This window comes from Myotis lucifugus, unplaced genomic scaffold, assembly GCF_000147115.1.
Source record: "Myotis lucifugus unplaced genomic scaffold, Myoluc2.0 scaffold_694, whole genome shotgun sequence".
NCBI lineage: Eukaryota > Metazoa > Chordata > Mammalia > Chiroptera > Vespertilionidae > Myotis > Myotis lucifugus.
In genome coordinates this window covers 198,103-214,400 of record NW_005871742.1, presented here as the reverse complement: position 1 = coordinate 214,400, position 16,298 = coordinate 198,103, and the positions used below count along the sequence as shown (strand labels likewise).

The 16,298-nt window shown below is 49.8% G+C and overlaps 1 protein-coding gene across 6 annotated transcripts in view; it reads right to left on the bottom strand.

The window, feature by feature from the left end:
• SFI1 (SFI1 centrin binding protein) overlaps nt 1-16,298 on the bottom strand; it is a 42,574-nt gene that overhangs the window by 9,236 nt on the left and 17,040 nt on the right. For 5 of the 6 annotated variants that reach the window (XM_023746554.1, XM_023746555.1, XM_014447685.2 and 2 more), the window contains 11 exons: nt 11,074-11,230; nt 9,413-9,574; nt 9,067-9,137; nt 7,892-7,984; nt 6,115-6,212; nt 4,904-4,970; nt 4,431-4,561; nt 2,331-2,412; nt 1,874-2,052; nt 640-715; nt 53-148 (listed from right to left, as the gene is read on the bottom strand). In XM_023746554.1, coding sequence (XP_023602322.1) covers nt 53-148; nt 640-715; nt 1,874-2,052; nt 2,331-2,412; nt 4,431-4,561; nt 4,904-4,970; nt 6,115-6,212; nt 7,892-7,984; nt 9,067-9,137; nt 9,413-9,574; nt 11,074-11,230 — 1,212 coding nt within the window. The remainder of the gene's footprint in view (nt 1-52; nt 149-639; nt 716-1,873; nt 2,053-2,330; nt 2,413-4,430; nt 4,562-4,903; nt 4,971-6,114; nt 6,213-7,891; nt 7,985-9,066; nt 9,138-9,412; nt 9,575-11,073; nt 11,231-16,298) is intronic. The other variant, XM_014447688.2, reaches the window with a different exon arrangement.

The window sequence follows — 16,298 nt, the reverse complement described above, 5'->3', positions numbered from 1 at the left end:
GAAGGGAACCGCCTTCAAGGCAAGGGGGCGAGGAGGAAGCAGCAGCACCTACCCCCCAGGTGTGCAGCGCCCGGTGCAGCAGGGTGTGCTGGTGGTGCAGGTCTGCGCGCATCAGCTTCTGCCGCTCGGCGCCCCGCAGAGTCAGGCACTGCGGACAGAGGCCCGGCCAGAGGGGAGGGCCGAGGAGGGCAGGCTCAGCTTTGCCTCCAGGTACACGCAGCTTGGGTGAGCTGGGGGAGGGCAGGACACCTGGGAGCCCCCGCTCCCTCATCTATAAATAGGTACCGTTGGGGGTTTTGCGGGGATCAATGGGGCCAGGGCCTGACTTGGGATAAATGCTTCGGCAATGAGAGCGTGAACGTTTCTGCCCAGGGCTGGGTGCCTATCATGGTTAGACCAGGAATTTCAGGCTCAGGGAGTTCAGGTAGGAATAGCCCAGCACGTAAGAGAACAAGGAATTCTGAGTCTATCATCTCGGGAGGCCAGGTTCATGTTTTCATCTGCTGCCCGGCCCCACCCCACGCTCAGAGGCCTGAGGTCTCAGAGGGACGGGGGATGAGCCCGTCCTGCGGCTGAGTCACTGACGCCCAGCTCCACCTGTCCCCAGCCACACGGGATGGCACCTGTGCCAAAGCTCACCTCCCTCCACCGGTGCCAGGCCCCGCGCAGGAGCCGAGCTGAGAGGAACGCTGCCGCCAGCACCCCGCCCGTCTTCCTGTGGGGAGAGAGTGGACACTCAGAGCTGCACCCAGACCAGCCAGGGCCCAGCCGAGGGTGCCCCTCACACTCCCTGGCTCCTGCCTCGTGGTTCTTAAATGTGGGGGAGTCAAGCTTCACTCTGAAGAACGGCCAAAGGTTTTGGGCTCTTCACCCAGGAGCGTGCACGTGTGATCACGTCTTTGCAGACGACCTCACGGGGTTCCAAGTACCACCGAGGCCTAGTCACGTGCAGGAGGCGGCATGTGGCCGAGCTGAGTGGGGGAGAGCCTCACAGCCCCAAGGGGATCCAGAAAGGCCCGAAGCAGGACAGTGCCTGCAGTGCGCCCGCAGGCTCTGTCCCCACTAACCACGTGTTAGGCAAAACCTGCCGCCCGTGGCCCTGGCTACAGCTCTGCTCCGTGCTGGGGAGGGTCAATGACCCCCAAGGAAGCCCGTTAGTCTGTCCCTTGGCCACGGTCACTTCACATGGGCCCCAACCAGCAAGCAGGATGCGCCCACGCACAGGACCCAGATGCACAGGCACATGAGGGTCCTCTCACCACAGCCCTGGTTGTGCTCAGACTGTTTCAGATTGAATTTCCGGAACTTAAAACCAGAGTCTAGGCCAGTGATGGCGAACCTTTTGAGCTCGGCGTGTCAGCATTTTGAAAAACCCTAACTTAACTCTGGTGCCGTGTCACATATAGAAATTTTTACAAAGACTTATATTTTTGATATTTATTTTATATATTTAAATGCCATTTAACAAAGAAAAATCAACCAAAAAAATGAGTTCGCGTGTCACCTCTGACACGTGTGTCATATGTTCACCATCACTGGTCTAAGCTAATGTGACCCTCTGCCTGGGCACTCAGATCTGACAGTGCTGCTACTACAATCAAAGCTGGTCTGAGCCCGGACGGTGTGGCTCAGTGGTTGAGCATCGACCCAGGAACCAAGAGGTCACCGGTTCAATTCCAGGTCAGGGCACATGCCCGGGTTGTGGGTCCCCAGGAGAGGGTGCGTGGGAGGCAGCCAATCAAAGATTCTCTCTCATCATTGATGTTTCTACCTCTCTTTCCTCTCTCTCCAAAAAGCAATAAAAACATTAACAAAAAAAAAAAAAAGCTGGTTCGAGATGAGAAAAGCCAGAGGCAGAAAAGCGACCACTCACTCTGATCTGAGCCCTCGGGCGCTCTCCCTCCAAGTGGAGAAAGCCGTCCTGAGCCTCGCCTGGCGGTGGTGGGCACGGGCCACTGCTTGCCACTGCCGCTCCTGGCGATGTGCTGCCGCCCGCTGGTGCCACGTGGACCAGCACCTGCACAGGAGCTGCCGCTCCGCGTGAAGGATGGCCTGCGGCAGGATGGCAGGGAGAGAACAGAAGGGGTCAGGTCGGAGGGGTACCGGAGCCAGGACGACGAGGCAGAAGAAACAGACACTCAGGAGCCAGCTGCCCTCGCCCAGAAGCCACCTGTGCAGAGGAAACCAATGCCCCAGACCCTGACCCTGCCCTGAGTCCTGGTCACAGGCCGGACGTCCTTAAGGGGGTCTGGGTCCCAGGCGACGTCCTGAGGAGAGGAGGCAGTGAATGCAAAGGCTTGGATCGCACCTCCTCAGGGGAAGCCACGTACCATTCTCTCTGCCAAGCGGTGTTCTTGATGCCGAAACATCTTCTGCCACCAAATAGCAAATACTTGCTTCTCTAATGTCTCCCTATGTAAATAATAATAATAGAATGAGAAGTTCCAAATGGATTTTCCTCTTACACTGTGCTTTTAAGAGACAAATAAGCTTATCTAGGGAGAAAGAAAAGGGGAAGAACAGGAAAAATAGCCAAAAACCCCACAACCACCCAATTCTTTCCAAGTATTTCTGGTGCCAGCCAGGCACCCAGAGTGTGAGCAAGACTCTGAGACTGTTCTTCTCCAGTCCATGCTGAGTTACCGCCAGTGCTCACGGTTCCTAGCGAAAGCTGCTCCAGGCCAGGCTGACCTGCAGGACACACATCCTTGGGCAAAGCCGTGAAAAACAGATGCCTGGCCCTAGTTGGTTTGGCTCAGCAGATAGAGCGTCGACCTGCAGACTGAAGGGTCCCGGGTTCGATTCCGGTCAAGGGCACATGCCCGGGTTGCAGGCTTGATCCCCAGTAGGGGACGTGCAAGAGGCAGCCAATCAATGATCCTGTCATCATTGATATTTCTATCTCTCCCTCTCCCTTCCTCTCTGAAATCAGCAAATATATAAAACAAAACAAACAAACAAAACAGATGCCTGGCCCCCAAGGCTGCTGAGCAGGCCTGAGGCTGCCCCGGAAGCAGCCGGCAGACAGGGAGGTAAGTGTGGGAACCACTGCTCTGTCACCTCTAGACGAGACCTAGACTTTTCACTGACCACTGAGTGAAGCATGTAAACATCTGATCACCACGTTGTACACCTGAAACAAATGTAATACTGTGTGTGAACTGTAACTGAAAAGTGTGTTTTTGTTAATCCTCACATGAGGACATTTTCCCGTTAAGTTTTAGAGAGAGTGGAGGAGGGGAGAGAGAAAAAGAAACATCCATGTGAGAGAGACACATCAACTGGCTGCCTCGCCCCACCTGCCGAGGATCGAATCCTCCTAGTCAAGATCACGGCCACTTCTCCCAATATGTGTCCCTCCCTCCCGCCTCTGTCCTAAGCTGACCTACACCATTACTCAGGGCAATCTCCAAAGCTGTCATTTCACTGGCTGCACGCATCTGCCCGTGACTGATGCACAGGATCAGGCCATCGCCTCAGTCCTGTCCTCCTCATCTGTCCACTCGGCCACCCATCCCCAGCCCCCGGCTCACAGCCACACCTGCCCCGGGTCCTTCCCTCAGCACTAGCGCTGAGCCCTCCAGCTTGTGGCTGACACAGCTGAGGACACGAGGATCTGATCTCTGGAACTGTTTGTTCTTCAGTAGTTTCTTGCGTAACAGTCTTATCTCCCGCAAAGTCTTTAGAAAGAGCTCCCTCCCTGGACTTTGGAGTCGGGGAGCTGAGTTTAAACCCGGGCTCTGCTAACGACGGCCTGCGTTACTGGGTGGGTCATTTGCCATGTGAACTGGTTCTCTCAGGAGTGTTGGGAGATGGACGTTATTAACGCGATGACGATGGCACAGGCACACGAGTCTCTCGATTGGTGGCTTCCTTTCTCCCATCACACTCTGCCCACCACAGTGGCAGACACACAGCTAGCGGTGAATCATTCCAATACATTCCACCCACATGCAGGAAGGACCTGCTGTTGGGCGCGTTTGCCCCTGTGGCCACTAAAAAGAGGTAGCTCTGCTCCTCGCCTGTCCTCATTTCAAGACTCCACAAAGTCAGGTCTAGCGGAGCAGGGACCACACGCTGCAGGGAAATCACACTCCAGGGGGCCTGCCAAAGCAACGCAAGGTCCCCCACACTCGGATCCAGACGCTCATGGGCAGTTTTAATGGAACGCACTGTGGCTTGTAATGAGGGCAGGGACATAAAACCCAGCCTGCTCGGAAAGCATTTGCAATGAAGCTGGACAAACGTTTCCCTGGGGAGGAGGCTGGCCGTCTTCCTGCGAGATGAGATCAGTGAGAGCACATTGATTTCACAGAGAAATCAATTAGAGAAAATCCAGGAAGAGCCTGGGCCCGGGGGCTGCGAGGCTGAAAGGCACCACAATGGCCGTGTGGTGGCCGAGTCAGACCCTGACGCCGCCCTGCCCGTACCTGTGGAAGCGTGCTGCTCTGGCCTCCAGGACGCTCTCCTGCAGGCGCCATCGCCACAGTCTCCTCCACGCCTGGAAGGCTGCGGGCAGGGTTCTCTGCTGGAAGTGCCTGTCTGCTCTGGCCTGTAGCAGCTGAAGTAAAACGAGTGACCTTTACTTGTACTTTACATTAAAAAAGAAAATGACCTTTCTCTTTTTATTGATTTCACAGAGGAATGGACAGGGAGAGAGAGAGAGAAACATCAATGATGAGAGAGAATCATGGACTGGCTGCCTCCTGCAGGCCCTACACTGGGGATCAAGCCTGCAACCCGGGCCTGTGCCCTGACCGGGAGTCAAACCGTGACCTCCTGGTTCATAGGTCAATGCTCCACACTGAGCCACAGCGGTTGGGCTACAAGAATCTTTTCAAAGCAAAGGAAACGTAACTAGAGTGTAAGCCAGCAGAGCGACCTGCGGTGAAGTGCTCCCTACCTGCTTGTCTCGCCTCTTCTGCATACGCTGTAACCACCACCTGACACACCTGCGTAGCAATGTTCTTCTGAAATAAAACACAGAACACCAAGGTGCTGCCCAGCCCGCTTCCAGGTTCCTGCGTTTCTGTTTTGTTCTGAATCAGGTAGATTCAGTGTAGTTATATCATGAGTGTTAAAGGCACTCCATGTGTTTCATTCTAGGAGACCCCCAGTGGGGGGTCGTGCAGGAGGCAGCTGATCTGTGATTCTCTCTCACTGATGTTTCTGTCTCTTCATCTCCCTTCCTCTCTGAAACCAATTAAAAATAATAAAATAAAAAGACACCTGTCCTTCTCTCACCACTCCCCTTTTTTTTAAAAAAAAAAAAAAAAAGGAAAAAATGCTCCAAAATCAGACCTATAACTTAGGTGGATTAAAGTGGCTTTTTAAGGGGGATACACTAAACAAGTCTGGCAGCAAAAATTGATAGTGGTTACCTCTGCAGCGCAAGACCAAGGGGTTGGAGGAGGGTCCCAGGTAGCTTTTATTTAACTCTCTACCTTCCTTCCTAGACACCGAGTTTCTCCTCATGGACATGTGTACACTCACATATTTATTTTAACGGAACGATTAACTCTAAAAAACTGAGGACACTCTCTGCACCCCTCAAGACGGCACCACAAATATGCCCCTGGCCTGAGCCTTCTTTTTTTAAATTTTATTAATCTTTTACAGAGAGGATGGGAGAGGAATAGAGAGTTAAAAACATCGATGAGAGAGAAACATCGAATAGCTGCCTCCCGCACACCCCCCACCAGGGATGTGCCCGCAACCAAGGTACATGCCCTTGACCGGAATTGAACCTGGGACCCTTCGGTCCGCAGGCCAATGCTCTATCCCCTGAGCCACACCGGCCAGGGCCTGAGCCTTCTCTTTAACAGCACTAACGCATGACTTCTACAACGTGAACACCATTAGAGCCCCAAGGACTGAGGCGGCGAGCCAGCAGGCACATGCTTCAAACCACGGTGGCCAAGAGCCGGTACAAACATCCTCATTCTACCTCTCCTCTGAGCAGCCAAGAGAACACAAGCTCAGGACCAATGGTTACCGCAGGGCCTGCCTGAACCTGCTCAGGGGCACACGGAGGGGTAAGCACTCACTCCTGGGGAACAGCGAGTCTGTCCGGGCGGTCCCAGGAGAGCCCCAGGCGAGGGCCAGAGTCTCTACCTGTGGTGGTCCCAGGCAGCCTGCAGTAAGGGGCGCTGCTCTCTCTCCTCCCTCTGCTCGATCCGAGACTGCCAGACGTTCCAGAACCGGCGCAGCAGCTGAAACAAAACAGAAAAGAAGCAAAAATTTATTACCGCCAACTAATCTCTCTTAGCCTATTAGCTAGCAAACCCCCACACCAAAAGACTGTAAGGTCCCCAAAGCAGGAATGACCTCAATTGGGAACACGCAACATACAACAGGCTTGTGGGACGACTAGGGTGAGGCTACATGGAGCTATTCTGGGCCAACCCAAAATGCAAAAGGAAGGGTCTTCCAATCTATGGAAATCAGGAGCTACTTCTCATCAGGGCCTAGCGGCCGACAATGCTGTTGTAGAAATTAGAAGCGATCTTAGCACATTTTACTGCCTATGAAGTAGTCTTGCCAAAAAAAAAAAAAAAAATGTTTAGCTTCAATTTCATCAAGCTCTTAGATCTGACTTCTAGTTTATGGGAGTTACACAGAAAGAAAAAAGGAAAATCAAATGTCATCCAAAGGAAACAGATAAATCGAGAACATTGGAAAACTGTACAAAATAACTGGTGTTCCTTTTCAAAAAGTCAATGTCATTTTTAATTTTTTTAAAAATATATTTTATTGATTTTTTACAGAGAGGAAGGGAGAGAGATAGTTAGAAACATCGATGAGAGAGAAACATCGATCAGCTGCCTCCTGCACATCTCCTACTGGGGATGTGCCCACAACCCAGGTACATGCCCTTGGCTGGAATTGAACCCGGGACCTTTCAGTCCGCAGGCTGATGCTTTATCCACTGAGCCAAACCGGTTTCGGCTCAATGTCATTTCTTAAAAAAAAACCGTGTACATGATGCTGAGTGAAGTAAGTCAGTCACAAAGGGCTAGTACTGCAAATAGGAGGGACCCAGGGCAGTCAAATTCCTAGAGACAGGAGAATGGCAGTTGCCAGGGGCTAGGGAGAAGGAGAATGGGAGCTGTTCAAGGGGGACAGCGTTTCAGTTTTGCAAGATGAGAAGAGTTCTGAGATGGTGGTGGCTGCACAACAATGTGAATGTGCTTAATGTCACTGGACTGTAAACTTAAAAATGGTTAATATGATACATTTCATTATGTGTATCAAACTACTCTTTATGTTTTTCTATGCATTTGAACATTTTCACAATTAAAAACAAAGCAAGAGCCCTGGCCGGTGTGGCTTTGTTGGTTGAAGCATCATCCTGTGAACTGAAGGGCCACAGGTTCGATTCCAGGTCAGGGCACGTACCCAGGTTGCAGGTTTGATTCATAGTTGGGGCGACTACAGGAGGCAACCAATCGATGTTTCTCTCTCTCTCTAAAAACTCAATAAAAAAAAAAAGACAAAACAAGAAAACCCCATCCTTCTGCACCCACAAACACAATCTCTAAGTAGAGACAGAATGTTTGTCGTCCTGAGGTAACACCCCTGACGAGAACAGTTGTACAGACAGACGTACAGTGCAAACCAACCAGAGCTGCCTGGAGTGGGGGCTTAAACCATATTCACTGGGTCAGGGTTGGAAGCCACAGTCCCTGACCTGTGATTCAAACACCAACTTTCTTAGCCAACAGATAAGAATCGGGATTAAACCAGGGTTTCTCTATTGGCTGGGATGGAGTATTGAGGAGACGAGCACCAAGGTTTCAGCATCTATGGGTCTGGGGACAAATCCGTAAACACAAAGGTTAACAAGAGAAGGGCCGCCAGGAGGGCCCCTGCGGCAGGAGAAGGCCCTCACCCCGACGTCGTGCTGCTGGTGAGCGAGATTCCTTCTCATGCGCTGGAGGCGGGCGCGGGTCACGTTGCCTCTGAGGGCTCTAAAGCAGAAGTGCTGTGGAGGCAGAAGGACACACGGGTCACCCATGTGAGCGGCTGCAACAGTAACAGCAGCGCCCGAGTCCGGTGGCCAGGAGCTCAGTCACAGCTGCTCCCAGGTCCCTGAGAGCGTTTCTCTGCTGTGTGTCAACTGGGAGTCTGATGCACACACAGTAGGTGAGGCCGCACAGTAGGCACTTAATAAACAGCTGAGGAACCCCTCCCTGCTGTGCACAGTGATGCACAGGAACAACACACCCTCCCACTGACCAACAGAGACCCCATGGCCCAGATGGGAACACCACAGACAAAGGTGGAAAATATCAACTTTGCCTCTCAGGACGGAGACAGACTGTTAGCCTATGATGTTTTGTTTTAAACTACATGCGGTCACGTCGATACCTGCAATTATAAATGCAGTTTTGCAAGAGTGGAAGGGAAGGAATCCTTGGTAAGTCAGGGGTTGGGGAAGGGGCAGGACACGTGGGCCTGGCTCCAGTCCCATCGATGTCTCTCCTGTGGCCTAAGCCAAGCCCATTCCCCCACAGCCTGGGCTTCAGTTTCCCGAGACAGAAGTGAAGGGATCAGGGGTTCTCACACTGTGCTCTGTGGAGCCCCCGGGACACTGAAAGTGTTGGCGAGGGTCGGGGAGAGAACAGGTTCTATGCCCAGACCTTCCCCCATCCTCCGCATCTCTTCTTTGATCAATTTCACAGATTAGGCTTCCACCATTAAACAGGGGCCCCCGTGTACCAGTAAAAAACCCCAGGACTACAACATCCCTAAGATTCCTTTACAGTTCCAAACCCCTCGGGCCACCCCATTACCATCTCTGATGCAGAGTGAAAACAGGGACACCCACATAGGGGAGGGCCCCACATAGGGGAGGGCTCCACATAGGGGAGGGCTCCACGGTGACGCCCACATAGGGAGGGCTCCATGGTGACGGTGACGCCCACATAGGGGAGGGCTCCACGGTGAAGCCCACATAGGGAGGGCTCCACGGTGACGCCCACATAGGGAGGGCTCACATGCCCAGAGGCACTGAAAGAGCATGTGGGTCCAGGGCCCCTGAGTGGAGCAGGGCCACCCGCTTACCAGCAAGCGGCGCCGACAGTGCTCCTCTGCCCACTTCCACCGGGCAGCGTCCTCTGCACACAGCAGCACGTCCGCCAGGAGTTAAGGCCTCTCGTCTCCTCAGGGTTCCCACCCCCACACGGTACAATCCTGCTGACCCACCGAAGGGCTCTGGCTGCAGGGATTGAGGGACTCTTTTGTATGAATAGCCCCAATTAAACGAAAATTTCTAAAAGAAGTCAACAGAGAGCAGGACTACGAAAGTGTTCAGAACTGCTGCCCGTGTGTCCCGACCCTTGTCGTACAGGCGGCTGAGCTCACGCGGCCCCGGCTGGCAGTGGACGGGCCGCGGGGCTGAAAAGGATACAGTGCTGCCAGTGAGTGAAGGCCCGCCGCAGCGCCATCCTGCCGGCCAGCGCCTGCACCCGGGCGTGGCGAGCGTGCCAGCTCTGCCTCCACTGCCAGGCCCACTGCCAATCACAGAAGTGCGTCTGAAGCACCGTGACGCGGTGGAATCGCTCAGCCATCTCTGCAACACAGAACGTGACTTCGCTGCTGCCCCTCCCGCCTGGGCAGTGAGCAGGCAGCATCCCTCATACCAGCTGACCCCACCACAAGCAGACAGCAGGGCTCCAAGCAGTTCTCACGAGGAACCCTGGACAACATGGTTTCTGAACATGGGAGGGACCTCAGGAATCCCTTCATCACATCTCTTCTGTCCAAGAAAAGAGAAAAGGTGTGGCATCTCAGGGAAGAGGATGCTATGAAATCAAAGCGCTGAGGCTCCTAGTCACTACTGACGAGTAAGAACGGTGACTGCTGCTTTCAGACTCCGCTCTATTTCTGCCTCTTGGCTAATGTCTCCTGGACAGGACTTCAGGGACCGAGTCCATGACACACCATTCGGTCAACTGCTAGCCACGGCTTGTGGAGCTCTCCGTCAGGCTGATGCAGGCTGCCAGCTTCACTCCCTTTGAACACTGACTAGCTAAGGGCCTGAGGAGCTGATGTTCGGGAAGTGAAAGGGAGTGGGTCCTGGACGAAATGTTGTAACTGGAGGAACGTTAGTCTGCAGCTCATCACTCCTAACGCTCTGGGCTTGGGCAACCAGGCAGTGGTCCCCTGTCACTATTCTCAAAGGACACATTCACTCTCCCCAGAGCGCAGCAGCCTAGAGATTTCTGCAGGGAGGTTGAGGTGAACGCTGGAGAGCCCGACCCGGCATCGGGCACAGAGCTTGAGTCACTTCTGCGTACGCTGAAGAAACGAAAGCACAGAAGTACCGGTGACCATGACCTATGCATGTATTATTACTTCTGAACTCTCACTGGTAAAGAAACGAATGGCACAGAGCTAACACGACTCACCATCTAAATCACAGGCATCCCTGTAACTGGGGACAAACAGAACAACCCAAATACCCATCGACAGAAGAATGGCTACGGTAGATTAAGATAAGCCACCCTATTAAGTACAGCCACTAAAAAGAATGTAGCATTTATGAAGAATAAAGACACAGGGAAGTACAGGTTAGTTGTATGGGGAAAAAAGCCACATACAAAATTGCATGTATCATATTAACCATATATAGTTATAGTATCTTTAAAACTCTACTGAAATCCTAGCTGGTTTGGCTGTGGATAGAGAGCTGGCCTGCAGACTGAAGGGTCCCAAGTTCAATTCCAGGCAAGGGCACATGCTCTGGTTATGGGCTCGATCCCCAGTAGGAGTGCAGGAGAGGCAGCCGATCAATGATTCTCTCTCATCATTGATGTTTCTCTCTCTCTCTCTTCCTCTCTGAAATCAGTTAAAAAAATATTTTTTAAAACCCTATTGAATAAAATATATGCACAGAAGAAAAATAAGTGTAAATTGAGGATTACGTACTTTCCTCCTCAATCTCCCTTTACCAGGACTTGGGGCACACTCTGGTGCTCTCTCTCCTTAATGAATTAGCTCCACTGGCGGAAGGAAAGTGGAAATTGTGACCCGACCCTCTGTCTCTCGAGCCCGGGACTTCCCGCTCACCGTTCTGCTGTCTCTTTACCCTCCGGGCCTGCAGGTAGTCAAGCCAGGCCTTCAGACATCTGCGCTTCTGCCAGTGCTGATGGTGTTTCACTGCGCAGACCAGCTTCTGTCTCTCTCTCTGGACATGCAGGAGCTGTTCCTGCCACCGTGACCAAGCCTGAAAAACAAAGAAAAGACGACGATCAAAAAGGAGAGGCAGGAAAGCAGAGGTGAAGTACAGGTGAGGGAAACACACACACACACACACACACGCACAGGAAAGGTAAAAATCAGACACAAGGAAGTGGCAATCCCTAAGCAGGACCATAAGCTATGGGAATTTGGGAAGAAAGGATCTTTAAGAGGGTCATTCTGCTTCCAGAAAGTAAGTTTTTTTTTTTTCTGGATAAAGAACAAAAATAAAAATGAATCATCAAACCAACGAGCAGACAAGAAGCAGGGACAAGCGCAGGGGTGACCTGATGCATTCGGATCTGGGACAGGTGAGAGCCTGCCTTTTACTCCTCAGTGGGAGGAGCCTACTGTCAAGAGGCCCTTTCTCAGACGTGTTAGTTTTCAGGAACTTTATCGGCCAAAGGTGAGATCCACAAAAGGACCCCAGAGGACGACCCGTAACGCACACCCTCAGGAGACCTCCAAGCACGCTCAGCGAGACTCGTGCCCTAGGTGGAAGATGACTGTCTCAGACAAGACTTCGTACCTTCTTAAACCTGTACCACCTCTTCGCCTTCCTTTCCTCTCAGCTGAATACCATTCCTCCTATTTCACCAAGAAAATAAAAGCAATCAAAAAAGAATTTTCTCAAGCTCCCCCCACTCTACCCACCCACCCGCCTGCCCACAGGCTCTGCCTTCTCTCCTGTGAACTCTGGATAAACTGTCCGTTTTCCCATCAAAGATCACCCCTCCCACTAAGGATACATCCCACCTTCTCTCATCTTCTCAAGATGCTCTCTTTGGCCATTCCCCCGACTTCTACATCATTGATTTTCACTCTCTACTAGATTTTTAAAATCAGCATATGAATGTGCTATTATTTCTCCCATCCTAAACAATATTGATATATCCCTCAGGGATGTGAAAACCAAAAGCAGCCCTAGCTGGTTTGGCTCAGTGGATAGAGCGTCGGCCTGCGGACTGAAGGGTCCCGGGTTCGATTCCAGTCAAGGGAACATGCCCGGGTTGCGGGCTCGACCCCCAGTAGGGGGTGTGCAGGAGGCAGCCCATCAGTGATTCTCTCTCATCATTGATGTTTCTATCTCTCCTTTCCTCTCTGAAATCAATTTAAAAAAAAAAAGAAAGAAAGAAAACCAAAAGCAATGGGTAACCCTTCATTGGACCTGGACCTGACACTGAAATAGCAACAATATACGTATATCTGTATATGTATATCTGCATATAAACTATGTTAGTTATTATTGTATCAATATTAAATTTCATGGATACAATGATATCGTGGTTATGTAGGGAAACATCCTTATTTTTAGGAGATAATAAGCTAAAGTAGTGTAAACTTTATGTCTGCAACTTTAAAGTGTCTCAGAAAATACATTGATATACTTAGATAAAGCAAATATGGCAAGATGTAAACAATGCTTAAACTAGTGAACAGAAAATAGTATACACCTTTCCTGTGACTTGGTATTTGTTAAAAATAAAAAACGGGGGGGGCGGGTAGCATACTGTCATAAAAATCCTTTTTTTTTTCCAGAGAGGAAGGGAGAGGGAGAGAAAAGCATCAATGATGAGAGAATATCATTGATTGGCTGCCTCCTGCACACCCCCTACTGGGGATTGAGCCCACAACCCAGGCATGTGCCCTTGACTGGAATGGAACCTGGGACCCTTCAGTCTGCAGGCCGATGCTCTATCCACTGAGCCAAACCAGCTAGGACATAAAAATACTTCTTAAAAGAAATCAGTAATTCTCAAACCAACCAACTGGCACCCCTCTTTAGACCAGCGGTCGCCAACCTTTCAGACCTCACCGATCACCACTTTGCCAGCGGCTAACACTACGTTTCTTTCCCTTCCTTTCCAAACTCCTAGAAAAGGCTGCCTGTTTCCTGATTTCTCTTCTCCCATGAAGGTGTCCTTGAACCCTCTTCCCCATCAGGCGGACTGAAACTGCTCTCATCCATGATCTCTCCAGTTTCCCAATCCAAAGGTCAAATCGCAGCCCTCAACTTCCCGGAACTGGCAGAAACATGGGACACAGCCGGTCAAACCGTCCTTCCCCGGCTCCCAGGATATCACGGTCTCCCTCTGCTCCTGCTGCTGATCCCCAACTCACAGGCTCAGTCCTGAACCTCTCCACCACCAGCTGCGTGCCTAGGACTCCCAGATCTAACTACACCCAGGTCTGGGCCTGTCCTCAGTACTCCACACACATATCCAACTGCCTTCCTGGCACCTCCTGGTGGAATTCGAAAGGCCTCCCAGGCTGAAAACATGTACCTCTTCCTAATCTTTCCCACAAACCTGCTACTTCCTCCATCTGCCCAATTTCAATAAATGGCAACGACACTGTTCACTTAAGCCTAAAACATGGGAGTCATCTTGGAGTCTCTCTGAAACTTCACATCTTATCTATCCATTGACACATCCTGTGGACAACACCTTCAAAACATACCCAGAATCCAACACCAACTTGCTGTCATCCTTGTCCAAAATCTCCCCTGGAATTTGATAACAGCTCCTTATCCGTTTTCCCTGCTTTGAGCCTTGACATTCAATGGTCTATTTTTAATGCAGCAGCCACAGTGATCCTTTTCGTTTGTTTTATGTCACTTAAACCTCTTTATTTTATATGACAATTTCCCTCCTCCTTTTTTTTTCCCTCACAAATTGCCACCAATTTGTTAGGGATACCAAGTCATTTACCCTATAAAATGCCCCACATTTTAGATGTGGCTGACTGTCTCCTCCAGGTGCCTGACACTCATTCCTCTGACACCTGTATTTCCCTGAACTGACGGAGTCAGGTTCCAATTTTTAGACAAGAACCTTTCTCAAGTGGTGCTAGGCATTTCCCATCACACTGCACCAGGAGGCCCATCGTGGCTGGCTGCCAGTGTTCTGCGCCAGGCTGCTCAGTGGCATCAGCCCGACCCCTCCATTCTATTTCCCCATCGTCTTCTCACCTGGTGGTTGCTGCCCAGATCCACTTTTTCATTAGGAGTGACAAGCAGTGATTTTCTAATTCTAGTGCTTTTATTATAGCTGGAATTCTATAAAGAAGCCTACTCTCTCGTTAACCTCGTTTCTCAGAGGTTTGCATACGAAAGGCAGGATAAATTGCTGGATTTTTACCTTCATTAATTTTCAAAGAATTGAATTAAAGCTTTCACAACACAAATTGTGACCAATGAGTTCCTTTTTATGTCTCATTATGAATGCATACATTTTTATATACTTGATGTGTGTTTAATCCATTATAGTCATTATTCTTTTTTGATGCTCAAACTGTTCTAGCTTAAGCCTATGGGAGCCCGATACAATCCATTAACCTTTGTGAATTTACACCCTTCCCAGCACGCTACACCGGAGGCCAGCGGTTTTCAGCAGGTGTGCGTGAGAATTTTTAAAGCATGCAACACCTATTTAGTCAGGGGCACTGAACTATTTTTCCTTAGATTGACAAATTAAAAAAAGACCACAGCCAACACACAGCAGTCCAGTGTGAACGCCCCGTCATGAACAATATATAGGTCATGTACAGAGTTGCATTTTATTGGGTACATCACATAAGGTTGCATCTGATGGGCTATATCTTGGTACCAGAAATCCTTATATACAAGTATGGGCACCTGATATTTTGGAAAAAAGTCACTTTGGGGAGCATCTGAAATCTTGCTTCCTTGGCATGTAGTCTGTTTGGCTCAAATACACTCAAATCAACTCCTTTTCTTTTAAATTGATTTTTAGAAAGAGAGAGAAACAGCGATCTGTTTGTTCATCTTATTTATGCATTCATTGGTTGCTTCTTGTATGTGCCCTGATCAGAGATTGAACCCACAACCTTAGCATACTGGGATGATGCTCTAACCAACTGAGCTACCAAGCCAGGGCCTCAAATCAACTCTTTAAAAAAATTTTTAAAAAATGTCACTGTGAAGCAAAAAGAGTAGGTAATTACTATTATTAGTTTTTGTTAAGTCAATCAGAATTATACCTACTTTTTGTTATAATGGCAAAAAATATCTATTTTTGGTATGCTGCAGAATTTTAGTAATTAGTTTACGTGCTAGGAGATGGAAAAGATTGAAAATCACTTCCTTAGGCTTATGGTGTCTATTTTCAGCTCTAGATCTGAAATCAGCCATTTCTCAACACACACACACACACATACACACAAACACCCTCAGTTCCTTCCAGTGGGAAGTAGCAGAGACCACAACTTGGGCTCTCAGGATGCCAAATGCTGTGTTATTGCCACTGCTTCTAAGACTTTTCAATAAGTAGATTTTTTAGGTAAAAAAATTTTTGAGTCCATATTGATATTTACAGTTCCAGTTTCAGATTTACAGGGCTCTTGTTTTTTTCGTTTACCCTGTAAATTGTGACTCCGATGATACTGCCATGGTTATCTGCTTTGTCTTACAATGTAGCTATCATCATTTCAACCTAATTCCAAAGCTGCTACTAACAGTAAGACTGCTGGATACAGTTTTAGATTTCTGAGCAGTCCTGTGTCCTTAGCCTACATCCCACTAGGGAGGAACAGTCCAAATGTTGTATTTTGAAGTCCCTTGAAGTAATGATTTTCTCTGTGTAGTCACTGCTACAAACTTGGTATGTTTGTTTCAGTGTGTCTGAAAACCCTAGGGATTATTTTCCTTTTTGATTTCCTTTGGGGGTTTATTTTTCCATTGTTTTTCTTGAAAATATAAGCAAACACACTGTCTCTAGTTTCTCTCCCTTCCCTTCTTCCTCAAAAGGCAGCAGTAATGAACCAGAGGGTCCTATGAAGACGTAAGTGGGATCACATCACTTCTCCACTCAAAGCCAATAGCCACACACGCGTGCGCACGCACACACACACACACACACACACACACACACACACGGAATAAGAGCCAAAGCCTTTAAAGGGCACAGCCTGCAAAGCCTGCAAAGCCCTACAATCTGCCTCCTTGTCACCTCATGATCTACCTGACCCTTCCTTCTCTCTCCCTCTCAATTGGGCCCCATTCTAAAGTGGGGTGGGCGGGGGATATAGAGAAG